Source organism: Odocoileus virginianus, chromosome 16 (genome assembly GCF_023699985.2).
Source record: "Odocoileus virginianus isolate 20LAN1187 ecotype Illinois chromosome 16, Ovbor_1.2, whole genome shotgun sequence".
In the NCBI taxonomy this organism is placed as follows: Eukaryota; Metazoa; Chordata; class Mammalia; order Artiodactyla; family Cervidae; genus Odocoileus; species Odocoileus virginianus.
Window position 1 is genome coordinate 1,295,367 of NC_069689.1, and position 27,405 is coordinate 1,322,771.

Genomic DNA, 27,405 nt, shown 5'->3' on the forward strand with positions numbered 1-27,405 from the left:
TCTTTTGAGTGGTCTCTGCCCATCCAACTTGGTGCACTTGCTCACTTCCATCAGTCTACATCTTGGTCAATAAAGTCTCAATGTATCTCAAAATCCAAACCACAGCCTGTGAGAATAAGTAATGTGGCCTCTGCCCACCTTTCCAACTTCATGCATCCCACCTTCCCTATGGCTCAAAACACAATGATGTTTATTTTTTAAAGGCCCTGCCATGTGGCATTTGGGATTCTAGTTCCCTGACCAGAGACCGAACTTGCACCCCCTGCATTGGAAGTGTGGAGCCTCAACTACTGGATCACTAAGCAAGTCCCCCACAACTGATGTTAGTTTTTTGAACACGTGAAATCCTTTCCTCCCTCCCAGCCTTGCACTTGCTTGTTTCCTTTGCCTAAAAAGTACTAACCCAACTCTGCACCAGGCTGTATCCTTGTCATTGTACAGGCCTCAGGGTCACCTCCTTAGAGGCCTTCCCAACAAAAGCAGGGCCCTGTGTGCCATTCACCCTTGATCACCTCACCTCGATTCTTTCCTTGGAAATGCACATCATCACACTACCTTACATGCTCTATCTTGTGGCTGTAGTCTCGGGGCCTGGCACAATACCTGGTACATAACAGCACTAGGACTTTCACAAGTGAACACATGGGATTCGCACAAGGATTCACACATGCAATACTATCGGAAATGTGAATGCTGGGAGTAGCTTCACTAGAAGGTGCCACCAGCTGTTACTAAGTTGTCCCCCGACAAATTCACAAGTGGAAATCCTAACTTCCACTCCTCAGAATGTGACCTTATTTGGAAATAAGGTTGTTGCAGACACAATTAGTTAAGATGAGCTCATACTGTCGGAGGGTGGACCCATAATCCAGTATGGCTGGCGTTCTTTAAAAAGGGGGAAATTTGGACAGATTTGCACTTAGGGAGAATACCATGTAAAAACAAAGGCAGAAATATGCAAGCCCCGCAATGCCGGTGATTGCTGGAAAACCATCAGAGGCTGGAAAGGCAAGAAAGATTTTCTCTCACAGTCCTCAGAAGTTTCGAAGCAAATCTGCCAACACTTCGACTTTGGACTTCCAGCCTCTACAAGTGTTAAGATAGTGAGTTTTTGATGTTAAGTCATACAATCTGTGGTACTTTGTTACAGCATTCCGGTGTTGGCTGAGGAGGGAGACGTGTGGAGAAATTCCAAATACTGGTTCTCACCTGATGAGCCCGCAGCAAGGCGGTCCTCCGATACATGTAGTCCTCTGACTTGATCACATATACCATCTTGTAGGAATTCAGCTTGAATCTACACTCCAGTTTATCCAGGCTGTCTGCATTCTCCATGGTCTTCTTGCTGTTTCCTTCCTTCCCTTCCTTTTCCTGCTGCTCTCGACCACGCTGACACTTCCGGATCCGCCGCAGATTCCTACAAAGCAGCAAAGCCCTGCAGCGTGAGAGTTCCTCCAGATGCAGATTCCTATGACTGCCCCCCAATTTTTCTTTATTATATGCCTTCATGAAGCTGATCACAACTACATACATCTAAAAAAATGTTCAATGGTTTCATTGTTAAAAAAATCTTTTTTCAACTGCAGAGATACATGGAATAAAAAGTAGAAATTGCCAACTACCCCCAATTCTGAAAATCCCACTTGCCTTGGCAGGGGTAGCCACTGTTGGCAGTTTGGGTTTTTGGGTATTTTTTAATCTATTTATTTTTGGCTGTGCTAGGTCTTCGTTACTCCACGTGGGCTTTCTCTAGTTGCAGCCAGTGGGGGCTGCTCTCTAGTTGTGGTACGCCGGCTTCTCATTGGGGGGGCTTCTCTTGTTGTGGAGCATGGGCTCAGTATTGGTGGCACATGGGCTTAGTTGCCCCTTGGCATGTGGGATCTTCCTGGACCAGGGATTGAACTACTGTTCCCTGCGTTGGCAGGCGGATTCTTAACCACTGGACCACCAAGGAAGTCCTGCTGTTAGCAGTTTTGGCTTAAAATCTTCTAGGTCTCTCTCAATTTTTCACTTAATGCATAAAGATTTTTTGTTTTCATTTCATTAAACATAGATTTGTGTCGTTCTCTTTAACTGCTACAGAGAAATATGTCTTAATTTAACATTTCCTTAACAGGAATCAATCAGGGCTCTTCACCTGAACCACAGAGCACAAAACATTATTCAAATGTCTATTTTTTCAGTTCTCCCAAAGACAGTACATAATCAGTGCCATTCTACATATGAAAAAAGGTAATTCACATCAGTGGATGCCTTGGCAGGTATATAGAGCTTAAGCCCCTCAACAACAAGCAGAGAAAGGTTGTCAGCTTGACAATTCTATTGTTTCCTAGACTTTGCTATTAAAAACTGCTTCAATGAATATCTTTGTTCATGTACATTTCCATAGGACAGCAGTTCTTTGGTCCAAGGACTGTTGGAGGGCCCAGGACCTTTTTGAGGAAGTTGTGAGATCAAAACTATTTTTCTTTCTAAAAAAACAAAACAAAACACAAAGTACTAACATTAGCATTAGCGGTATAAAAATAATGGTGATTAAAAAAAAAGCTGGTGGTGGCACCAACCTCCTTAGGCATCTTTGTACTCTTCTCTGGCCACACACTAGCAGTTAAACAAAAAGGAAAGCTGCTCTGATTTAAGAATGTCCTTGTGAAGCAGTAACATTTCTTATGAAATCAAAGCCCCTTATTTCACATCTTTTTAATATGCTGGGTGATTAAATGGGAACTACATACAAAGCACCTCTGTGTGCTAAAGTACAACGGACTCATGAAGGAAAGCACTTGAGCACCACTTGAACTGCAAATGTTCACACTTTTTACCCGAAAGAATAGCTGACTAGCCAGTCTGGGATGTTTGGCAGATATATTCTCAAAAATGAACAACAGAGCCTAGTACCTCAAGGAAAAACAAATGAATGTATTTGTTGTTAAAGATAAAATTTAAGATTTCAAGTAAAATTACGAATTTTGATAAATTGGTACTGGCCAGCATGACAAGTGACAACTTCCCACTACTTAAAGATGTGACTGATGAAGTCAACGGCAATATTAGTAAACGTGGCTTTTTTCAGGGGTGGTATGGAGGTAGGGGTGGGAATATTGTAAAAAGAAAACATGTCAACATTTGGTAGGTCTGCATACCTCAGTGATTTCACATTTTTCAAATAACTGACTGTATGAAGTTATAAAACCATGCAAGAAAAAATTCAAAGTACAAGATAAGCCAATGGATTTTGATAAGCTCATTGATATTTTCATTGATACTGCAACTAACCTTTAAGAAACTACTACTTGGAGAGTTTTGTTGTCATATCAAATATCTACAATTATCTGAAAGGATATGAAAATACTTCCTTTTCTAGCCAGATTTTCTTCACATAGTACAACCAAACAAAACAGTGCAACAAACAGACTGAATACAGGAGCAGCTATGAGAATCCAGTTGTTATACTAAGCCAGACATGAAACAGATTCACAAAAATGTAGAGCAAAGCCACTCTTTTCACTAATTTGAAGTAGTGTTTCATTAAAACACTATTTATGATAATAACATGGAATGCATCTAGTATTTTTTTAAATGAATTCATAAACATTTTGCAGTTTTAATTTCTAAATGTGATAAATATTACTATATATAATTCACATAACTAAGAGCTTTGGGGGGGGGAGGTATCCAATCTCTTAAGAATTTAAGGGTTTCAAAGAAAGACTGAAAAATAACCCCAGCTGTAATAATAGCAAATTATTAAAAACCAAAGGTCCAGGGTAAAGTCTTCTGTATTTTAATTGCTCTGACCTCAGAATGACTGTATCAATAGCTCCCCTTAAAGTATGTGAAGGTTGCTCCCCTCATTCCCACACCTGCTAAAATACAGTTTACAAATCTTTTAAGAATTTTGCCAATCTGGTGAGAAATATACAATCTTATGTTTATTCGTACTGTGTCATAAGCATGGAGACTAAATCTGTTTTGTTGAGAAAGGGGCCTGGCACAGAGCAGCTGCTTGAAGTCTGCTAAATAACTCAATGAGTAGAAGAAGCTGGCAGCGTCCTTCTGTTCACACCTCTTTCCATGTTCCAATCAGGAAAGAGTCTAATCACACTATGATAGATAATACCTTTCTGGGCATGTAAGACATGAGATTTCAATTCCCAAACTTTGGGAAAGGAAGAAAGCCGCTCAACTATAGCAAAACCTGTTTTCTACTTCTGAAACTTTGTTTTCATCTTCAGATAGAGGTCATCCAACATACACAATTTCCCCATATACAGGGAGGAAATTTCAAAAATTCTGCTAAGAGTAACACAGCCAGCCTAAGACTGCCATCCTTTGAAAATCTTGCTTACAAGGTTGTCCCCTGGGTGGGTTCTGGGACTGTGGATCGTGGGAGAGTTTCCACCATTCTCTAAACGCTAGGAGTGCCTCACTTGTACAAAGTAAATGGAAAGCTGAAAACCTGCTTTCCTTCTGGAAGTCTAGAATTTTGGTACAAGTTAGGCAGAGGGTACCCACAGGACTAGCAACCAATAAAAAAAATTCACAGCACCAAGTCTCCAGCAAGCTTCTCTGACAGGCAGCATTTCAAACATACTGTAATTTGCTGCTGGAGGAATTAAAGAGTGTCCTTGTGACTCCAATGGAAGCCACAGACTCTAGAAGCTTGCGCCTGCCCTCCTCTGACTTTTGTCACAGGTACCTTCTGACTTTGCTGATTTAGCTGTGTATCCTTTCATTATGGTAAATCATCACTGTGGGTACGACTACATCCTGTGAGTCCTCCCAGTGAATCATCAAACCCTGGAGACTCTGACACGTATTCCTAAAGGGAAGTTATTACTGATTCCTCAATTCTCACCGCCCTGATGCTTGGGCATACACTCCAGGTAAGAGCATGGTGTAAAAGCCACACAAACCTCAAATCACTGTCTTCAGTAAACAGAACCATAGATAAAATGAAAACCAAGACCCTGAAAGTGAGCTAACCCCTTGTTCCCGGACGCAGAAGTGTCCTGTTGCTGCCACAGGACACGGTTCACTCACCGTGGGAGAAACACTGGCTTCCGTGCCAGGTGCTCACGAAGCTCAGGAGAGGTAGTATCAGAATTCATGTATCGCTCCACGTAGTCTGACCAGCGCTAGAATTGTAAATACAACATGGGTGTGGGGAAGGAACCAAAAACTGAACTCCAACCTCAACAGGTAGGTTAGCAAATTCTGACTGAAATACTTAAATTTCAAGATAAAAAAAAAAAATCTCTTCCCATAATGACATGCTTGTTAAGTGGTACTGAAACACAGCTTAGAAAAGCTGTGAGAATGCAAAACTTAAAGCTTCTCTGAGATACTTTAGAGTTATCAGAAGTCATAAATGGTTAGAAGGTAGCTCACTGACAAGTTTTATTTTCCCACAGAGGGTTCTGTTAAAGAACAAAATGTATAGTGGCAAATGTTTGAAAGTCAGTACCTTTCACATCAAAATCTGAATTTCTGGAACCTTTTCTAAAAAAATATTAAAGATTTGGCAACCATATTCCCATAAAACAACAGTCTCCTCCCCTCCATATGCTGTCAATGTCATATACAATGCTTGCCTCTCTCATTAATATTATCTGCTAGACCCAGCTGTGATAACCAACTCACTCTCTATCTACTCTGTGGGGTTGAACTCCTGGCTCCATCTATCCCAACAGAAAGTAAACATGACACAAAGAATCAAGATGATACTGGGCAGATGGCACCTCATTGTTGTTTCTTATGCTTTAGGAGAAAAACAAAGCTGCCAACCACGAGATTTCCTCTGAGGAGAGGGCTTTACTGAACGCTAGATGAGATTGCCATTAACTCTAAATATTTACCACTAGGCAGTCTCCACTAGGCAGTCGAAGACATGGCTGACATGACCTATACTTTTAAGCGCCAGGTCTTGACCCTTAAACAGGCTAACGCTGGCTGGGCTTCTAGTAGACAGTCCCTACGCAGACTCTCAGCACAACACACTCTCAGCACAGTTTCTGCAGTATGTTCATCCATACCTCTGCTTCTACAGGGTCATCCGAGTTCTCCTCTTCTGTGTCCAGAAGCTCAATGGTCAGCTGAACCTGGCCTTGGCTCTGAATGAACATAAGCTGCAAATAAGAAACCTGAGTGTAAACCAAAGACCATCTCCAAAGCTGTAATTAGATTCCCAAGGGTTGAGAGGTGGGGGGAGGCAACAGAGTTGTAAAAAAAATTTTGCTCCAGTTGAAGAGATGAGAAAGATACTCAAAAGCTTAAGAGGTGATTAAAAGGCAAAGGTTGTTCATCTTGCTACCAGCAAAATGAAATGTAAGAGCTTCTTGCTGACATTTCATGTTTCATACTTCTTGAATTAGCTAAAACAGTAATCAATATCAGAAAGAGTGCTCAAAAGTCAGAACCATAAAATGTCAATGCCATTTCACTTGATAATCTCACTTATGGGACTTAATGCAAAGATGTAAACAAGTCTACAGTGCTTTTTTTTTTTTTTTTTAAAGAAACTTCCCATACCAAACTGAAGTGGAAAACATCAGAGAGCAGCAGTCACATTTTCACCACAATAAAGACTACCCAAGAAATTACACATACCATGGGGTAAGGAACACAAATCATCAACATTAAGAAGTGATCTGTTGCAATGAAACCAATGATATTTGAAATTCTGAGTTTTGTTAATATTATTTGTGTGATTTTTTTTTTAAAATTCATATTTAAAAGCAATACACTGATAGGGGCAAAACCAAGTCATGTTTTGCACAAAAGAAGTATCAAGTGGTGATGGCACACAGAGCTCCCCCCGCTGGGAATCCCAGGACTCTCAATGCCCTTATCCTGAGGAACTGCTGCAGATAAATCACTATCAGATTGACCTCTTACCTAACCCCACAGTGATAAGACAACAGACTCTATGCTTTCACTACCTTTAGACCATCAAAGCTTTGCACCTTGTTTTATGTCCCTGGATATACTTCAGTGTCTCCAAGATTACAGTCTGTGGGAACTTGAATAGAATTTGTATCCTACTATGTGAAGACTGTATAAATTTTAAGTATGTTGAATTGGTTGACAGTGCTTTTCAGGTTTACTATATCCTTCTACTTCTCTGTATACTCATTCTATTAATTTTTGAGAGTTTGACACTGAACTTACCTACTTAAAACATAATTATAATATATAGTGGAACTATATGTAACCTTGTTCTGTATTTTCCAAGCTTCCTGTAAATGTGTTATCATACTTTCATAATTCAAAAAAATTAAAATTAATTGTAAAGAAACTAGCCTCCCAACTAATAAAAATAAATGAAAAAAAAATTAAAAACATAAAAAAGATCACTATCAGAATTACATGGTAAAGATCAGAGATTAAAGAAAGCTTGAGAATCATTTATTTCAACATTCTTCATCTTACATAGGGAAAAACCTAAATTTCTCAAAGGCCACACAGCTAGTCAATAAGCAAACAGAACCAGAAACCAGTTTTGGTTCACAGTTCTTCTAGAGCAGCCTTTAAAAACTCCTATTAGCTAAGAAATTTTTTAAAATGACAAGAATATAACATACACACATATAAACATAAACATAGTTTACTTTCAAAATAGATTTGAAAACACCTGTTCCGAGGAGTTTGCTAAAACCTCCTGGATTTAGGATGAATGACCTAGCGTCAAGATCTGTCCTATGGCTGTAAGGAAGCAACCCTTCAAAGTAATACTGAGAAGAGTGTCCTCTACATGCCTAAAACTGAACTCGATTTCACCCCAACTGGCTCCTCACCTGTCTGACAGTATCTTGCCAGGTCCTTTACCATGTGTTCACCCCAACTCTCTGACCTCTGCAATCACTCCAAGGCTTGACTAGCTTTATTATTAGACTGCCCACATCCATCACCCCAATTTGGTAACTGCCTCCAATTGTAAATATGCCTCGATTTCTCCCCTTCTCCTTACTCAGTGCTACTAAACTGATCTTCCTGAAAGCTCAAATCCAGTGGGCTATTTAGTCCTTAAAAATGCCTCACTGCTCACCAACCACAACAAAATTCACACGTCTTCCTTACTATGGCTATGAAGATCCTCTACCATTTGGACACAACCCTCCTCTCCTTTTTCTACATATCTCTTTTGCTTCATTCAACTAACACAAAGTCAAGTCACTGAATGTTTGTTATTTATCTGTCAGGGGTACACTCAGAAGAGAGCATGGTTTCTTAAGCAAGCGCGCGCGTGTGTGTGTGTGCACGTGCGTGTGTGCGCGTGCGCGCATGTGCAGTCAATTGTGCTGACTCTTGTGACCCCATGGACTGCAGACCACCAGGCTCTTCTGTCCGTGGAATCCTCCAGGAAAGAATATTGGAGTGGGTTGCCATGCCCTCCTCCAGGGGATTTTTCCAAACAAGGGATCGAATGTGCGTCTCTTACATCCCCTGCATTGGCAAGTTGGTGCTTTACCAGCTGAGCCCCTGGGAAGCCCCAGTTTCTTGCCTGGAGGAGCTTAATTCAGTAAAGGAAAAGGAATACATACAAACAGCTATATTTACATTACAACAAAATAACTACAAAGGTACTATTCTAGAAACAAGAGCAATATGCTATTCCCCGCTCAGTGAATTGAGAAAGATTCCACTTCACTGAAGTGACACTTAGCTGGGCCCTGAGAAACATGACAAAGGGGAAGACCAACCAATTTCAGAGAAATCATAACAAAGAAAATCAAACAATCATAACAAAAATATTTGAAACAGTACATAAAAAGAACTACAATCCTGCTCCCCCAGAAACGGTGAAGGATGCGAATGTGAGTACGCAATACACAGAAGAGGAAAAATGGGTGACAGTAGGAAACAGGGAAATATGAATTAAAGTATTTTTCTAATCATCTAATTGTCAAAAATGAGCTTGATAATACAGGTATTATGGAGAAATAAATGCTCTTATCAAAGTGCATACTGGTATACCCTGTCACTTTGGGAGAGAAATGAAAGTTTAAATTTTAAAACATGCCTGGGCGTGCATGCTCAGTTGTGTCTGACTCTTTGTGACCCAGTAGAGTGAAGCTCACCAGGCTCCTCTGTCCATGGAATTTTTCAGGAAAGAATGCTGGAGTCGGTTGCCATTTCTTCCTCCGGGGAATCTTCCCAACCCAGGAACTAAACCTGTCTCCTGCAGCTTCTGCACTGTTGGGCGGATTCTTCACCACTGCACCAGGCTTCCCTGAGAGCTCAGTTGGGAAAGAATCTGCCTGGAATGCATGAGACCCTGGTTCGATTTCCGAGTTGGGAAGATCCCCTGGAGAAGGGATAGGCTACCCACTCTGGTAGCCTAGTATTCTGGCCTAGAGAATTCTATGAACTGTATAGTCCAAAGAGTCGGACACAACTGAGGGATTTTCACTTCACTTACCACTGCACCACCTGGAAAGCCCTAAAATATGCATACCTGACCCTTTCAACCCAGTAATTTCATTTCTATGTGTCTACCCTTAACACTACCACATGCACACAAGAATATAAATTGTAAATGCTGTTCAATGAAGCACTATTTGAGATAGTAAAAACGGAAATAGCTTAAAACGTTCACCCATAGGGGAATGGTATTAAAAAAAATAAAACACTATGGCACAGGAAAGTCCCTGGTGGTCCAGTGGTTAGGACTCTGTGCTTTCACTGTTGGGGGCTCAAGTTTGAGCTGTGGTAAGCGAGCTAATACCCTAAAAAAACAAACCACAAAAAACTATGGTACATTCATAGTATTAAGTATGACACAGCAGCTAAAAAACATGAGCTATGTCTACATAAACCAAAATAGAGCAAATTCTAAGACATATTAAGTGGAAAAAAAGCAAGATGTAAAGTACATAGTTTAATTCAAAAATTTATTTCTGCATAAACACATATGTATATGTAAGTGCATAGAAAAGGGTTTGAGTGGTTATACGGAGAGTTAAACATGCCTAATTTTTAAAAAGCACTAGAGAATATGCCTAGAAAAAAATAAAGGGAGAGGAAGCTGGAGGTGGGACTGGGTAGGGGATTTGAAGGGCTGCTTATGCTTAGCTTAATGCTTATACTATGGACTTTCATTCTCTATATAAAACATTTTAAAGGTCACTGTGATGACCCACTATTCCTGGTTACCAAACCTTCTGCCCCTCTGCTATTCTGACAAATGTGTTATCTACAGGGTGAGTCTACCCATTCCTTCATAGGCCCTCACCACACAATCTATTAACTCACTGTAGGTGGGGGTGGTAATTCTGTCACCATGAAATAAGCACACATTAAACTCAAGATAAACATGTATAGATTTAAAACTATGAAAAGCTTAGGAACTCTCCTCTGTAGTGGGAAAGTCCTCAGGTAGTAGGGCATCACAAACTGTGACTGAGCTAGAAAACGTGTTTCCAGGTCTTTGATTCTAAATTAAGCCTACAGTAGGCTGAAAGTAGAAGCACACACAGCTAAGCAAACAGCTTGAGGGTCAGATCATTAAAGTACACGGGACATGCTCACTGAGGTTAAACTTTTGTTTGGCTTAGCTCTCTCTGCTTGGCCAACTACAAACCATACTCTGGGCCACCTAAACCTGTCCTTACATTAATACATACAGGCTTTGTTCAACTATACATATTACACAGCTGCAATAGTAATACACATCATTTTGTGTCCTTTTATTTGCTTCATTATTTTTATTAACATATAATTAACTTTTAAAGAGCTGCAAAATATGCCATCTAGCAGTCACACAATAGGCTGCCATTAACCATTCCCATTAAGGGTTGGACATCTAGATTGTTCCCAGTTTCCAGCTATTTGCTTTTCTAATTAGCTATTATAATGGTGGAAAACTGGAAGCAACCTAAATGTCCAAATAGACGGGTATAATTTTCTATAAAATACTGAACAGTCATAAAAAGATGCTCAAGACCCAGAGGTGTTGCTAATTGAGCAAAATAAGTTACACAGAATGCTTTGCCCAGTATAATCTCTTTCAAAATACATACAAACACAGAAAAGTTTAGAAATGCCATCAACAATTATTTCTAGGGACAACTGTAGACAACTAGTTTTTCTTTTCTCTACATTTCCTATCTTTTCTACAATGACTATGGATTACATTTTTAAACAATATTCACAAAGCATTTAATACCAAAAAAAAAAAAGTTCAGAGAAAATGAAAATCATATATAAGAACTGACTTTTTTTTTAAAGGCAAGAAACAGACTGCCTACGAGACTTTACTTTTCCATGTTTTTTATGAGTTCAAAGGAACTCCAAGGCATTCTAGGAGTGGAGACACTGGGTCGAAGCACCCTGGTACAGCTCTGACTTCTGCGGGGTAGAGTCCCAACAGTTTACACTGTCATCAGCATGTTCTCTGACTAAATGAGTAACTCTCACCTTAAAGCAATTTTCATCTGACATGAGCTGCTCAGCTTTCCGCTGATATGTTGACTCCAGGAGGCTCCTTGAAGTCTGTGTGTTCAGCTGGCCTCCTGTGGCCCCATTATTGTTTTCTGCCAGGTACAGGTCAGTCACTTGTACACAGATCTCATCACTCACGATATGCTGCAGCTGGAATCAAGCAAAGGCAAGTCATCAGGAACCAAAAATACAGTTTTACCCATCATACACTCAGCCTTCCTTTGGTGGTTCCAATCATTCAGTTAAAAAAAGGGTTTTTTTGGTTGAAAACTTTAGAAAATTAATCGTATAAAATCACTATCTTATTATCTTAGAGAATAACCGAGACAAAATCTTCAGCCATATCATTGGTCCACAAGTAAAATGTTCATATATATTTAAGAGCAAAACCATAGGTAACTCAGGTTAATATGTTACTTATTTAAAGTTCTAGCACTGGTCACTCGGTCCTGTCTGACTCTTTGTGACCCCATGGACTGGAGCCCACCAGGCTCCTCTGTCCATGGAGTTCTCCAGGCAAGAATACTAGAGTGGGTTGTCATTTCCTTCTCCAGGGGATCTTCCCCACCCAGGGACTGAACCTGGGTCTGCCGCATTGCAGACAGATTCTTTACCAACTGAGCCACCAGGGAAGCCATTTAAAGTTCTAAGGTACTTAAAAAAATTTTTTACACGAAAGAAAATTTCTATGGCTTGCTAACCTTTATGGCACTTCTTTACCATTTATAATTTGCTTTCACACATATTCTCATTTGATCCACACCACTACCCTGGGAAGCAGTCTGGACAGGGGTGCCCTGTTATATGTAAGAAAAATTTACATTTTAGACAAATTTACACCTGTGTGCTAAGGTGAGGAGAAGGAAATTGGAGAACCATGAAAACAAGATCCATTCCTATATTCAAAGCCCTGGTACAAAAGTGAAATTCAATAGGCACTGAAGAAGCTGTTGCTGAATTAATCTGTCACTGGCACTCAGCTGAAGGAGCTGAGTCATAACGAATATTCAAGTTTCTGGACCCCAGGCCAATATTCTTTCTAACACACTCCCTATTTATCCACATCTGATAATAAAAGCATAGTATGTAAATTTTATGCAAATGAACTCATTTTCAATACATGTCAGTCATGATGGACTAATGATAACTTATTAAACTCTTATTAAACTCTCTGATGACTAGCAAGTTGAACCCTTCAGAGATTCCATTCTTATAGGTCATGACGATATCTATCATAAAATAAAAATTCCTTCAAATGAAATTTTACCCCTTAAAATGCCACAGGATGTGAAAAACAGATAAGAAGAAAGCAAAACGTTAATTGCAATAACAATTTATCTATTTTACTTTAAAATTCTCATAACCACTAAGCCATTCTATTTTTAGGAAGATACACTCTTTTTGAAGCACTAGTAACTATGACAACTACTTATTTTTAACATTTGAAAAAGTCTTAAATGACAAGTATGTGTATTTGTAGATAAATGGACAAAATGTAAGGTCAGACGGTGAGTGACCTGATGGTGGTAGAAAGGCCAGCAACTGGAAATGGTTAAATTACAATTAGGCCATACACAGCTTTTAATGTAACTGTTAAAACAACGCTTATAACTTGAAAATACAGGGGAAAGCTTAAAACACAGTGTTTAAGAGAAAAAAGCAGTGTAAAAAAAAGTATACAAAGCATGGTCTCTACTATGTAGATACATCTTTATACTTTCCTGGTAAAGGTCACCGACTCCTTCCACACCCTCTTCTTGGATTTCTGGCCACACCCAGTCTTTGGAAAGGGTAGCATTATAAATCTAGGCACAACTAGGCAACTCCCAACCCAATGCTAGGCTTGTCAGATTCTCTCGCCTACTAAACTGAAATGACACAATGAGTGTGTCTGGTAGACAGACATTTTACAGAGGAGCACCTGGATTGGAAAGGTTGGTAATAGCTTTCCAGCGCTGAAAACACTCAGGGGGCCGGATGTTCATCTGCAGAGAGAAGCATGAGGATGGGGACATGTCCAGAAAAGAGGCATGCCAGAGTTAACCTTCCCAGGCTAGTCCCTACCTGGTCTGGCTATACTTTCAGCCCCACACTAGACATATGTGAGACTGCCTACTGTATTCTTGAGCAAACCTGTATTAAACTAGTCTGGAAAAGTAAGCTAAATATATGGTTTGACCCTGCAATGTATATTCCATCTCCAGTCAATAATGAACTCTGGGAGAACAGCAAAGGATTTAAGGAGAAATGTTATGCCTCCAATTCAGGAGTTAAGCTGAGAAGCTTAAATGTATGTTTTTAAAACACTAGATTTGGATTTCCAGATACAATCTGTCTCCATAAAAAAAAGACTGGACCTTACTTATTACTGACTCAAAATTAATCACTAATCTATTGTTTAAAAAACCAACTGTGGGCTTACAAAAAAAAAAAAAAAGCTGGTAGTATTGGATTTTTAAAGTTGAGCACTTGATAGTATGAAAGACTTTACTTCTAGCTACAGCAACAGCACACTTGTAAACAGAAATATAAGCACATGTTATTGTAAGTGGACTCTTTTATATAAATTTAGGGAATATTAATAGGCATTAGTCTCTCAAAAATTATGACCATAGCTGATTACATCCATGTAAAGATTTCTGTCTGTCAACATAAAGACCCCTTAAGGGAAGGCCTAATAACTGCTTCAACTTGCAGCTCCCTCCCTGACAACTTCTGTGAAGATGCCAAGATTCAGTTATTCCTTGACTTTGAGTAGATCCTCCGAGAGGGGTGCAAAGCCACACATCCTTCTAAACTCAAGACAAAAGCAAGAGTGCCTCACAAAGGATTCCTTTGTGATTTTACCTAAGGAACGCACTTTCCACTTTAAAAGAAAAAAGTGGGACTTCCCTGGTGGGGCAGTGAATAGGAATCTGCCTGCCAACACAGGGGACACAGGTTCAATCCCTGGTCCGGGAAGATTCCATGTGCCTCAGAGCAACTAAGCCCGTGTGCCCTAGAGTGCGTGCTCTGCAACAAGAGAAGCCACTGCAATGAGAAGCCTGATCACCGCAATGAATAGCAGCCCCCCCGCCCCCCCGCTTGCCATAACGAAAGAAAGCTCATGTGCAGCAACAAAGACCCATTGCAACCAAAAATAAATTCACTAATTAAAGAAAAAAGAGCACTAACAACAGACTGATACCTTTGAGAACTCAGAACAAAAGGCAAAGGAATGGAAACCTATTACATGTTATTTGCTATAAAATTATCATTGTTGTAAGGAACAACATATCTACAAACTCCCAGGGTACCCCAAGAATAAACCACAAAACCAACTACAAACCTAACTCAGAGGGGAGTCTCAGATAGTGAGGCAGACAGAGTATTATAAAAGATGGTATACAAAACCTCTCCTGTAAAAAGAACTTCAAATGTTAAATGAGGAAAGTCCATAGAATTACCAACACCTATTCAGACAGTAAAAAAAAAATCAACCTGCAATGCAGGAGACCAGGTTTTGATCCCTGGGTCAGGAAGATCCCCTGGAGAAGGAAATGGCAACCCACTCCAGTATTCTTGCCTGGAGAATTCCAGGGACAGAGGAGCCTGGCAGGCCACAGTCCATGGGGTCACAGAGTCAGACAGGACTGAGTGACTAACACTTCCACTTTTCAGAGAAGAGGAAACAGCTCACACCGGGTACGTGACATAGGAGCTGGGAAGGTAGGACGGGAGCTGGGGGCAAAACCTCACGGCTGAGGTAGGCTCCTCCTCCCAGGGCACACTGCGCAAAGCAGTCGATCACACGGCTGAAGCCCTCCCACTCCGTTAACAGGAGAAACGCGACATCACATTAATCTCTCCCTCCCCTCTACAGAACCACGTGTTTGTTAACATTATCACATGAGAAAACTGCCTGCCCGTTCCCCAAAGAAAACTCGCCCCGTCTCTTTCCTGACCCACCTGCAGATGAGGACTGTCTCCCTCCCCAACCCTTGCCCGCACCACACCCTCACCTGTCTGACAATGCTCTGGATGAGTTTGTCCATGGTAAAGGCAATGTAGGCATGAATGGTGAACATCTCTCTCAGCGAATCTTCATACTGGGACGAGTCTATGTTGCCATCCAGCAGGCTCCGCACCATGTCCAGGAAAGCTGGGTAATAATCTTCTACATCAACGTCCACTGTGGGAAAGAGGGGAGAGGTGAGGCCTTACCCTGCTAAAAGATGGAAGAGAGGGCAGGGCAAATCCCACAGCTGGCCTGAAAAGCACTCGACAGAACAAACCCTTAGTATTCAGTCTGCTGCAGACAGATGAGATCTGACAGGTGGCCACAACCCCAGCACTGTCTATCAAAGGAGAGTGACGCTGCAATTTCAACAGCAGCTTCTAACCCTCTGACTGACCAAAACACTTATTTACAGTACGGCCTGGCAATGCGTGACAGGAGAGCAAAATATCCCAGGGAAGAAGTTTCTTCAAAAAGCTGTCAGCTCCCTGCTAGGAGAGGAGCCTGCAAAGGGAGCGTCCCCCACATGGGTCACTTGCTCAAACAGCTATTTCAACGAAGCATAAAGGGCTGAAGAGAAAAGGCAGACAGAACCAAACACTAGCACTGAGAAACCTCTCAGGAATAAGAAACTAGGAGGGCAGATTAAATCCTTTATGAATAATGAAGTATCTGCATTTGTCAAAGTCCTTTTGTTTAAAAGTGGATTCCCAACATTGTACTTCACAAATTACATCTAATGACCTATACTTGCTGCGTATAAATCACCTCAACCACCAGAGAGAAACCCTATCAGTTGTTACAGAGACATCTGGCAACTAACAGAGTGCACAAGGAAAGGTGAAAGGACTCCACCTTTAGCTTACTAAAATAAGACCTATTTACATGAAGCTGAAAAACTGGCAAATCTCATCTCCAGTGCTGGCAATTCAGACAGCAGTGCAAGGGGGCTACTGGTTATGTTGTTTCCTGATCTGGGTGCTGGTCACACAGGTGTATTTGCTTTGTAAAAATCACTGAGTTACACAATTCTGTATGTGTGTTGTATTTCAACAAAAAGTTCACTATAATGAGAAAAAATTACAAAGAGAACTCTTTGTCTTTGACATTTAGCTACCTCTTTGTAAAGTTTGTACGGGGGTGGGGGGGAACGCTCTGAGAGCAAAAGTTGAGTCCACTTCCATTTATTTGAAGTGTGACAGATTCATTCAAGACAGGCAAAACAGGACAACTACTATTCAAGAGAAGCAACTGGCTTGAGTTTCCTGACAGAACATTACCTTGTTCAGATCCACAGCAGAGGCATGGGCTGTGCTATTACTGTGAAAAATGCTCTCACATCAGTATAAAGCTATGCGTTCTACCGGTGCAAACCATGTGAGCCGGAGGCTTGGCATTATTACTGAAGAATGAACTGTTAGCCTCAAAAATCAGGTTAAGTCAATGGTCAAGCCAAGATCAGGTCATCTTTCTCGTTTCTACGCAAGCAGAGGGAATCACCACACTGAAGTCTAAAATATGTCTCTCTCAAGCTAGGATTAATCCAGACAAAGGCTTTTAGAATTAATTTCCAAGGTCATCAGCTCTCCAATAGATAGATGGCCAGGGCTTCACATGGGCTTCTTACATTATTAACAGTTTTTAAAAAAAGAGATAATTCACTCCAAAAAGGGGTTATTTCCTAAAGAACGCACAAGAAGGTTTCACAGAAGAGCTTTGGCTAACAGTTTAAGTACCTAACTTACAACCTGAAGGGAGATGTAGAAGCAAGCAGCACAGAATCACATACAGCATGTGGAGGCTTCTTTAACCTTCACTTATTTTCCTTTTTCTGAGTTTTCTATCTTCGTTTCTGTTCTGCTGTCTCAAACCATCTCCTGAGTCCCCATCTCCTTTTTTGCAATTGTCTAAGGCATGAACAGTTGTTCTGTCATGGAGTGGAACCAACTATGATGCTTCAGTCATTCTCTGTCCTTTCAAAGAGAGACCTTCCATTTGGGAAACTGATGACGGTAACTGACACCCACTTCCTTGGTGTCCACAGTACCAGCTACTAAGGATCTATGATCTAAGCAAGGCACAGGGTGCTTTGCGTATTCCCCCCAATTCTCCCAGCAGCCCCACAAGATAACAAGTAGCACCTCCAGTTTACAGATAAACAGGTTCAGAGAGTTTAAGTAAGGTCACACAACCAATAAATTGCAGTGCTAGGATTTGAACCCAGCCAGCCTCTAAGGACTGCCTGTGCTCTATGCATTAACATAAAAGAAAGCAATCCTGAGTCTAACTAGGTCCTGCATCCCCGAGCTCTCACACCTTCTGCAGACCACAACCCTAGCACTCACTAGGTTCTTTGAGACGCAGCTGGATGGCAGGGCTGTCACTCTTGTCTCGCTTGATGCCCAGCACTTCCCGTTCCCACTCTCTTTCTCGGTTTTCTTCTTCAATTTGCCGTTCAGCTTGGGAACAGATCCGCAGCAGCCTCAAGCAGAGTATCTGGTGCAGCCGCATAAAGATATACCAGTTATTATTAACATAGAAGAGGTTGTACACTTCATCCATCCCTCTTAACTTCTGAGCTGCTGTGTTACTAAACAGTAGCTTGGACTTAGGGGGACTGCCCCCAACACCATTGTGCTTCTTAGCCGCCCCTGTGGCTTCATCTACATCCATCTCTTCTTCTTCCTCTTCCTCCACATCTGAGAGATCACCTCTCTGAGCAAAGAGCAGATCTGGAATAAAATGATGCATGATTTGCTTGATTTTATATTTATCTTCCTTCTGAATGCCTGTCTGCCTCTTCACGTGGTGGATAATCAGAGCAGCAGCATCTTCCAGAATCTGTTTGTCTTCATAGGCAAGTGAAAGGTGTGGGCCAACAGGTACACCAGCATTTTCTTCTGTAGCCTGCTCTTGCCTCTACCAGGAGAGAGAGAGAAACAAAGTATTATGTGACAGCTACAAAAGCAACAAACAGACCTCCAAGATTACGCCAGTAGTACATTCTATTAACCATAATGGCCACTATTTTCCAATCAAAAACTTCCAGAAACAAGAAGATAATGTGCAAAATGTGGTTTGATACCAAAATGACTGGGGGTACCATGACCGGCACCTCCCAGACACTGAGACTTTTAAAAGACAATAGGAAAGAAAGGGGACCATCTTCTAAAATTTTACATTAGTACTTATGGAGGACACGATATGAGGTTTAAATTTCCTTTAACATACTTCTGGGAAAAAATAAATAAATAAAATACTTCTGGGAGTGAGGAAGGTGGCAGATAAAACTGGTAAGACAGAGAGGAAATTAAATTTATGTCAGTTCATTTTACTGTTCGCTCCCTTTTTATGTATGCTTGATATTTTCATAATAAAGTTTAAAATTCAAGATCATACCACTTCTAGAAATTCTCAATCATACTCTATTTGTTTCTATCCATCCCCTAAGACTGTGAGCTCAAAGAAAGAAAGATTAATTTCTTATTCATCTCTGTATCCTAGCTCCCAGTACTCTACATAATCCTGAAGGATGCCGAATAAACAAGGATTAGAAACAGTCTGGGGGCAATTCTCTGGCAGTCCAGTGGTTAAGACTCCACGCTCTCGGTGCCAAAGGCCTGGGTTCAGTCCCTGGTGGGGGAACTTAAATCCCACAAGCCATACAGCATGGTCAAAAACAAAGAAAGAAAGAGTGTGGGGACTGAAGATAGTATTTTAAGTTGTGGCAAGTTGAGATAGGCTACAAGAAGGAATATAAGGTACTGCTGGAAGGAAATATGGAGAGAAGTGGAAGAGGGTGGCACTGGGCATGAACTATAACCAGGATGGAAAACTGGAAAACCAGTAAAACAGCTTAGTGAGACTTAGATTTAAAATGGTAGAAGAACTGGGAATAGAAGTCTATCCTACGAAGTAACAATCAACAAAGCTTGGAGGGTCTCATGCTCATATAACAAAGATAATTTGCAGGAGTCAAAGCGATGCTGAGCATATACTGGAGACTTCTCACAAATGTTGAGACTCCCAACTCACCTCATCATAGATACTCTCAATCTCGTTGAGTAAGCTCTTGGACCTCAGGACCTTGGTGTCATTTTGTTTAAAGTTGATGCCTTGGTGGTCCAGAGATTTCAAGTAGTATTTCTCATTTTGCTCTCTCCACACCTTGTTAAAGCCTCTCTGAGCTTCTCGCCATTCTTCCTCTTTCATCTTCAACCTAGCAGGGTAGAGGGTGGAAAAAGAAAGACACGGGAGTCCAGAGGAGGGAATCTTAAGGCAAGGAGTCATATTAGAATCGCAGACTGGAATCCCGACTCTGCCACAATAGCCATGTAAGACTGCTTCCTTATCCGTAAAAAGGGGATAACAGCACTTCATCTCACAAGGATTTAGAAGTAAGAAATATGTCAGGTTTACTTTATTTCAAAGGTCAAAAGGTATCCAGATTTGTCAAATCTGTTGGCAACTTTGGGGTAAATTTATTCAAACTAGTCAAACTCTGATACATGAGAAAACTACTCATTCAGGACTTACTATGGGGAAGTAATTTATTCCAAAGTCAGAAATCTTGTTAAGAACAGTTATTTCTCAAACAACATTCCACAGAATACCCTAGAAAAGTAGATTCTCTTCCTTGGCCAGCTAAAACAAAGTGAAACAAGTTTCTTTACTATAGGACTTCTGAGAATGTTTATTATCCTAATGTAAATGCAAATGTCCAAGAGCAGAGAACTTGTACAACAATGCTCCTCTGGACAGAGATTAGAAGTTCCAATGAAAACAACTGACTCTGATCCTCTGGAAGAGAGGAGAATAAAATCAAAACCAGCACTAGAACTGAAGGATATCCTCCACCTCGAAGACAAAAGTTAAATGCTACTGGCAGGAAAACAAACACCTTCTGCCAGCTCTTGAGAGGAAGACTGGGGAGGAACAAGAAAATCTGGGCACGTGTGAACTGTGGAGTGGATAAGTTTTCACCAGGTGATACAAAGGGAGGACCAGATTTATAGTAGAGCACAGAGCGCCACGGACTTCGAGGAGCCTGGCGCTCAGCCCTGGCCTCCTCCTTGATACCTACAGCCTTATTTAGGTGGGTTCAACGGCCCCTCTATACCTTGGTTTGAAGGTTGGTTAGGAGAAAGAAGGAGAAAGAAGACATTCTTGGATTTTTATGGGACGCTAAGGCTTTTTAAATAACATATCAATTTTATAGAGACAGAGTGATTTTTCTTATTAAAAAACAAAAGATGTGACCATCAGTTAGTACTGAGTGGCAAGAAAGTGGGTGGCTGTTTTCTTCTTTGTTCTCTATTTTAAAATATCCCCCTAAACATACAGAGCATTCCAGTATGGACTGGAAAGGTTTGTTCTCTGCTGTTGGTGACACAGAACCCCATCAAGAAGCTCCACTAGCCCACACTATTCACCTGACCTCCTACAGCTGAGGTTGGGGAGAAATGGATGTCTCATGGAATAACTGGGCCGAAAAGGAGAACCTTATTTAATGGGACACTAAATCTGTTGAGAAGCACACTAAAACATGAAGGGCAGGTGCACTCAGGTACCTTTTAAGGACAATTGGGACGGCAATGGAAGGGTTCTTCCTCAGACCATCAATGATGTCAGCTGCTTTGTCAGCATATATCCTTTGGAGTGCTTTTCGGTGGATGACTTCCGATGTACCCCCGAGGGTGTTGTCCAAGCGAAATTTGGCTTGTTCTTCAGCAGACAAGCGGGAAAGTTTCTTCTGTATTGCTTCCAGAACCCGGATAGTTGCCAGATTGGTCTCTAAAACTACATCAAGCTAAAAAGAAAAAAAAAAGACAAAGGATGCTCAGGACCCAAACCAGAACAGAACAGCTGTCCAGAGTAGAAGGTAGAAGTCAAACTTCCTGGATTTGAATCTGGACTCTGCCATACCATGGCCAAATAAAACTGTTTATCAGTAAAACAGGAATACCACCACCTATTCTCACAAGGTTGTGTTCTGTATTTACCAATACAACCCACATAAAGGATTCAGCACAATACCAGATACACAGCAAACATCCAAACCCTGAATATTCATTGAAAGGACTGATGATGAAACTGAAGCTCTAAAACTTTGGCCACCTGATGCGAAGAGCTGACTCACTGGAAAAGACTCTGATGCTGGGAAACATTGAGAGCAGGAGGAGAAAGGGGGCAACAGAGAATGAGATGGTTGGATGGCATCACCGACTCAATGGACACGAATTTGAGCAAATTCAGGGAGGTAAGTGAAGGACAGGGAAGTCTGATGTGCTGCAGTCCACGGGGTCGCAAAGAGTCGTCTTAGCAACAGAACAACAACAACAAAGTAGTAGTTAATACTTCTAGCACCCCCAATGTGGTTTATTAAGGACTACTGGCCCCCACGCCAGAGGGACCTAAGAGGAGGCAACCTTACTGGCAGTTTTCCCTGAACTTTTGTGAATTACTCAGATCTGTTACAAACAATAACAATCACTACCACCAAATCCCAAAAAGACCATTCAAGATAGTAAATCAATCTCATTAGTTTTTCAGAGTAACTTAAAATGTTTAAATGTTTAACGTCTTGTTCCACATCTACTAATAATAAGAGCATTCCTTGAGGGCTTCAATGTTGTATCTGTGCGTAACCATTTAAATTCTCACTGAATATTCCCTAACCTGGTTAAAGACATGACTAGCAACCTTGAGTTAACTTTTTTCCAAAGCTTAACACAAAATTTTCTAGATGAGAAACAGAAAATAAAGGAAATGAGCAGTCTCAAGGGTCTATGACTCTGTATAAGTGTTTCCTAATTTTCTAGTTTGAGGACTACTGTAGTCGTTTTGTCAAAAGTTTTAATGCCCATTTTCCCCACTGATGATAAATGATGGCTTGGACTTCCTGGCTGCCTTGAGATTAGCTAAGGCCATGTAACTAGTTCTGGCCTATGAGCTGTTAACAGGTGAGTCAAAGTAACATCCATTACTTCTAGGCTAGAACATTTAAGGGTGCAAGATCCATCTGAGCTCTTCCCCTATAGTCACTGGCACTGTTCATGATGGTGGCACTCTGCCAGCCCAGGTCCCCAAGCAATTCTGGTGAGTGGAATCTTCGGCTGAACATCAACGCGCATGCAGTATGACAGGGAAATAAATCTGTCTTTTTCAAGTCAATGGGATTTAGGGGTTGACTGTATTGCAGGAATATTAACCAATCCTGATGTACAAAGGATTCAAATTAGTCTAACCCATCCAATCCTCAACACGTACATGTGCATACAGACACACATTTCTTTCATCCTCACTACTGCAATAACAAGCAGGAAATGAGGCTGATGTCTCTCATCTGCTGGCATACTAGCTGAGAATAAGAATATCCTGTCAAAAACAGGCGTCAATCTCTGCTAACACATCACTGAAACTGACTAAACATAGGTTAAAAAAAAAGAAATGCTTTCTTCAGCTTGATAAAACTTTCCATAGAAATTAACATCTGTCATGGCTGAGTTTTCTGCAAATGGTTGAAGCTCCTCATAAACACAGGGGCCCAGCGGACCAACCAACATGTGGCTCTTCATTCAAACATGCCAGAAACAGGGGAAAAAGTGTGAAGGGGGATAATTGGCAGAGAGCTAAATCAGTATGGGTTAAAAAAGGGGCAAAACATCTCCCACCCATAGGAAGAGCAGGGACAGTCAGTTTTATATAATAAATACGTTAAAAAGGAGGCATGTAATTTTCCTTCTCTGGACACATTTAACATTCCCTTTTTGTTGATATCAGCAAACCAGACACTGGGAACTGAGTCTGTTTCCAGTACTTCCCACTCCTGGTATCAGGGCTGTCAACCAGCCCATTTCTTCACTCCAGCTCTTCCCTTCCCAACTACTTTAAAATGAAGTCCCTAACTCAACTTTCTTTCAAAAGGAGACAAATCAACACCAGAAATACGACAGAAGAGTTCCAGTTCTCATAGGAGCACTGGTTTGCTAACCATGTTAGTAAGATACCTGCTAAAAATAATATATACTTTAAGATAAGTAATTTAAAATAGCTGCAAGAAAGCCCACTAGGTCTTAAGATGCTGATTTTAAATACTATGTAGCACACAATAACCTTTAAAATGCCATTAAAAATTCAAAGGAGTATTATTCAGCAAATGGAGTAAAAATCCCATTATTTATTATTTTAATTTCAGTTAAAAGGGCTAAAGTGGCCTAGATAAGTCACATTTGTCATGAAAATATTACTAACATATCTGACAAAGTCATAAAACATGGTAAATACAACAAGCATTTACCACAGAAGAATATGAGCCTCTTGCTCTTTGGTCTTAAAAGCCAGTCCTCTCAGGTTGGTATTTAAGATATCCTGTCTTTCCGAATCTCTCATTTCCCCAAACTTCAAATGATAAAGGAGCTTGTACCTCAAAACGTTCATCTTCACAACGATAGATATGTTCTTCATACTGAGTTTTCTTGGAACTAACAAAGGTGGAGTCCTCAGACCAGGAGGGGAAGGAAACCCAAGTATCATTTAAAACCTTTGGGTAAAAGAAAATAAATTGAAACAAAAGTGTAACAAAGTTTTCTGGTGATTAAGCTTTCTCAATTAAAAAAGAAAACTTTAGGGGAGGGAAGAAACAGTTAACATTACAAGTTTCACCTGTAGCAAGTTTAAAAAGATAGTTAAAAAAAGGTTCTCAATATAAGTACAAAACACTTTCTTTTGAAAAAAGACAGAAAAGGATTTTGATTTCCTCGTTCGTATGCATTCTCCATTCCAGGTACTACTCCCTTCTGGAGGAAGCTGAGGACTCAGGGTTGATACCTTCCCTGGAAGGCCTTACCTCTTTACAGAGAGGAGTCCGTCCCGTACACTTGGGCTGCTGGTAACTCTTTGGTAGGGCTCGATAGCTGGAGCCCAACCGTTTACAAGAGGCATAATCTATCTCCATGGCAATGCCCTCTGTGGCCCGTTCCTTTGGAAAGGTTTCCAGATGTACAGACTCCTTATAGCCCAGGAAGTTTTTAAACCAATTAAACAATTCTGGGAATTTCCTAAAGAATCAAACCAAAAACTGGTGAGCAAGTAGAAGCATTATGCAGTAATGCTGAGGTGTGACTACCATTTGATATAGAGTCAGAACTCTGCTATCATTGGACAAATTCCAGTGACAATGATCACTTCTTACCTAAGAAGTACTGCTTTTAAATACCTGGCTTCTCCTTTTCTTACAGAGTGCTCTAAGATCAGTTAAGGCAGTGACACAAGAACTGTACCGAAACAAGGCGAGAACCAGCCATCCTTCTAATCAAGAATATTGTTTCAAAGTTCAGATAATTCTTTGGTTGTCAAAGTCAAGATTCTAGAACCCTTGAAGAGACTGGTCTATGTAAAACATCCAACATTGGTCAGGGGATCAGGAGACCACTAGTCTTGGCCAACACGCCGTCTGCCAATTTTTTCATTTCCAAAGTTGAACTAGAAGACTTTGCAGAGGACTGTCTTAGCACTAACATTTTATGAGTCAACTGACCCACCACAATCAAATTAATTTTGTCTATCATATACTCCCACAAACTAAGTTTTATTTCACCTCCATATCATGCATCAGGGCCAAGCTCCTGATTCCACTTACCCCAGGAACGGAGAGACTAACTGAACAAGCTCTGCCCGAGAGATCACCTCCTGGTTAAAGATAACAAGACAGCGCAGGAAATTTTCATAGGCCTCTGCACTCCGCAGAGCCTTTCGGACCTTATGGAGACAACCGAAAGAAAAATAATTAACTGAGAAATCAAGAGATCCTGGATCGCTTTTAAAAGCCTAGGGAGACTTGAACTGTTATCTGATGATATTAAGAATCAATTTTGGTTTTTTCAGATGTGTTAATGCTTATGTTTGAAAAAAAGGAAACTTAGGGACTTTCCTGGTGGTCCAGTGGCTAAGACTGCGCTCCCAATGAAGGAAGACCAGGTTCGATTCCTAATCAGGGAACTAGATCCCATGTGCCACAACTAAGACCAGGCACAGCCAAATAAACAAATATTTAAAAAAGAAAGAAAACTTAGTAAAATACTTATTGGTGAAACAATTTATTATCCGAGACTTGTCTTCAAATAATCTGGGGTAGGTGAGAGTACACGTGAAACAAGCACATCAGCTAGGAGCTGAGACCTGCTGAGGCTGGACAACAGGTCCATGCGGTGCCATTGTACCATTCTCTTTAATTTCACATATTTAAAAATGCCTATAATAAAAATTCTGAAAAAAGAGATCCTGGAGTAAATAAGACATTTACTTCTCACAAGCCTGATTCTCTGAACCATATGAGTGTTGCCCAAGTTTTTGTTGCTTCTCCTAATGGATGTTTACAGACTCTTTTCAACACTCTTCAAACTCTAGTAATTCTGACTAATAACCTTTTAAAATAAGGTACTTTTGTCCTCTGACTTGACCTGTTTCCTTTCTCCATTTCTCCTTTCTTTACAGTGCTGAGAATTTTAATAACCCAAACACTAATCATTTCCCTGAATTATCAAGCGAACTCCAGACTTTTTTTTAGTGCGTCTAAGAAATAATACCTTGAAAACAACAACAATGAACACCATCACTATTTTAAAAATTAACTTGTTCAGTCCCCCTCCCTCACCCTTTTCTTGCCATCTTTTGGCTGTGACCTGGACTTTTACATTTGCCTCAAAAGCACCAAGTGCCCAGGCAGCCCTCAGAAAAGATTCAGATCAGAGCCATGGACCCAGGAGGCACCAATCATGGAGATGCTAAATCATTTGCCCTTTTGCAAAAACCCAGAGGTGCAGGACTTTCCTGGTGGCTCAGTGGTAAAGAATCTGCCTGCCAGTGCAGGAAACATGGTTCAATCCATAGTGTGGGAAGATCCCACATGGCTCAGAGAAACTAAGCCTGTGAGCCACAAGTACTGAGCTCACGCACTCTGGGGCTAGTGCTCCAAAACAAGAGAAGCCATGGCAATGAGAAGCCCATGCATCGAAACTAGAGAGTAGTCCTTGCTCATAATTAAAGAAAAGCCCTTATGAAAACAAAGACCCAGCACAACCAAAACTTAAAAAAAAAAAAAAATCACCTGGGGAATATTGACAACATACAATTAAATCAGAATTCCCATGAATCAATATTTAATACCACAAATAAGTTTCACAAGTACTGAGGTTACAAGTCATTTTAAGTCCTCAACAATTGTTGTACTGACATGCCTCACTATATACACCTGGGTATCTATAATAGGAGCGCAATAGTTTTAGAGAGTAATATCAAGCACTTCTTGTAAAGCTTTTTTCCACAAGGAAAATTGCTATATTTTGCTGCAAACTATTTCACAAAATTAAAGCAAACGGTGCTACCATTTCTCTAGTTGTGCTAACAGTTCTCAAAGATGGCAAAGACCTACAATTTGAAATCTACGTTAGAAAGTACAAGGTCCTAACCAGCTTGATGCCTCTAAAACAAAATCTTCTTGGGGACAAGGTGATTTTCTCTGGGCATTAGTAGCCAATATTAGGACTCTTCCAATTTGACGCATTGTCTTTCAAAGTGATGCAGGGCTTCCCAGGTGGTGCTAGTGGTAAACAACCCACCTGCCAATGCAGGAGACATGAGAGACACGGGTTCAATCAAATCCAATTTATTCATTACTCACCTTATCAAAAAATAATGATTCCGTTCCTACACCATGCTTGCTGGCATCTGCCATAGAAGAATCTTTGAGGCTGAGCAATTTGGGTTTCTTCTGTAAAAAAGGAAAAATATAAACATGTAAGATTCAAAGAGAGGGTTTCACTGGGCTTTATGTTATTTTCTGTTTTTGCTTTTTTGGCCGTGCCCTGTAGTGTGGGATCTTTGTTCCCCGACCAGAGATTGAACCTGGGCTTCCGGCAGTGAGAGGGCAGAATCCTAACCAATGAATTGCCAGGGAATCCCCTGAG

General features: G+C 40.8%; 1 protein-coding gene across 6 annotated transcripts in view; it reads right to left on the reverse strand.

Moving 5' to 3' along the window:
* Window positions 1–27,405, reverse strand: part of SIN3A (SIN3 transcription regulator family member A) — a 66,976-nt gene that overhangs the window by 3,583 nt on the left and 35,988 nt on the right. For all 6 annotated transcript variants that reach the window (XM_020873586.2, XM_070477579.1, XM_020873584.2 and 3 more), the window contains 12 exons: window positions 27,120–27,209; window positions 25,080–25,198; window positions 24,288–24,498; window positions 23,865–23,981; window positions 21,010–21,248; window positions 19,475–19,658; window positions 17,785–18,358; window positions 15,444–15,613; window positions 11,419–11,592; window positions 6,036–6,128; window positions 5,044–5,138; window positions 1,210–1,417 (listed from right to left, as the gene is read on the reverse strand). In XM_020873586.2, coding sequence (XP_020729245.2) covers window positions 1,210–1,417; window positions 5,044–5,138; window positions 6,036–6,128; window positions 11,419–11,592; window positions 15,444–15,613; window positions 17,785–18,358; window positions 19,475–19,658; window positions 21,010–21,248; window positions 23,865–23,981; window positions 24,288–24,498; window positions 25,080–25,198; window positions 27,120–27,209 — 2,274 coding nt within the window. The remainder of the gene's footprint in view (window positions 1–1,209; window positions 1,418–5,043; window positions 5,139–6,035; window positions 6,129–11,418; window positions 11,593–15,443; window positions 15,614–17,784; window positions 18,359–19,474; window positions 19,659–21,009; window positions 21,249–23,864; window positions 23,982–24,287; window positions 24,499–25,079; window positions 25,199–27,119; window positions 27,210–27,405) is intronic.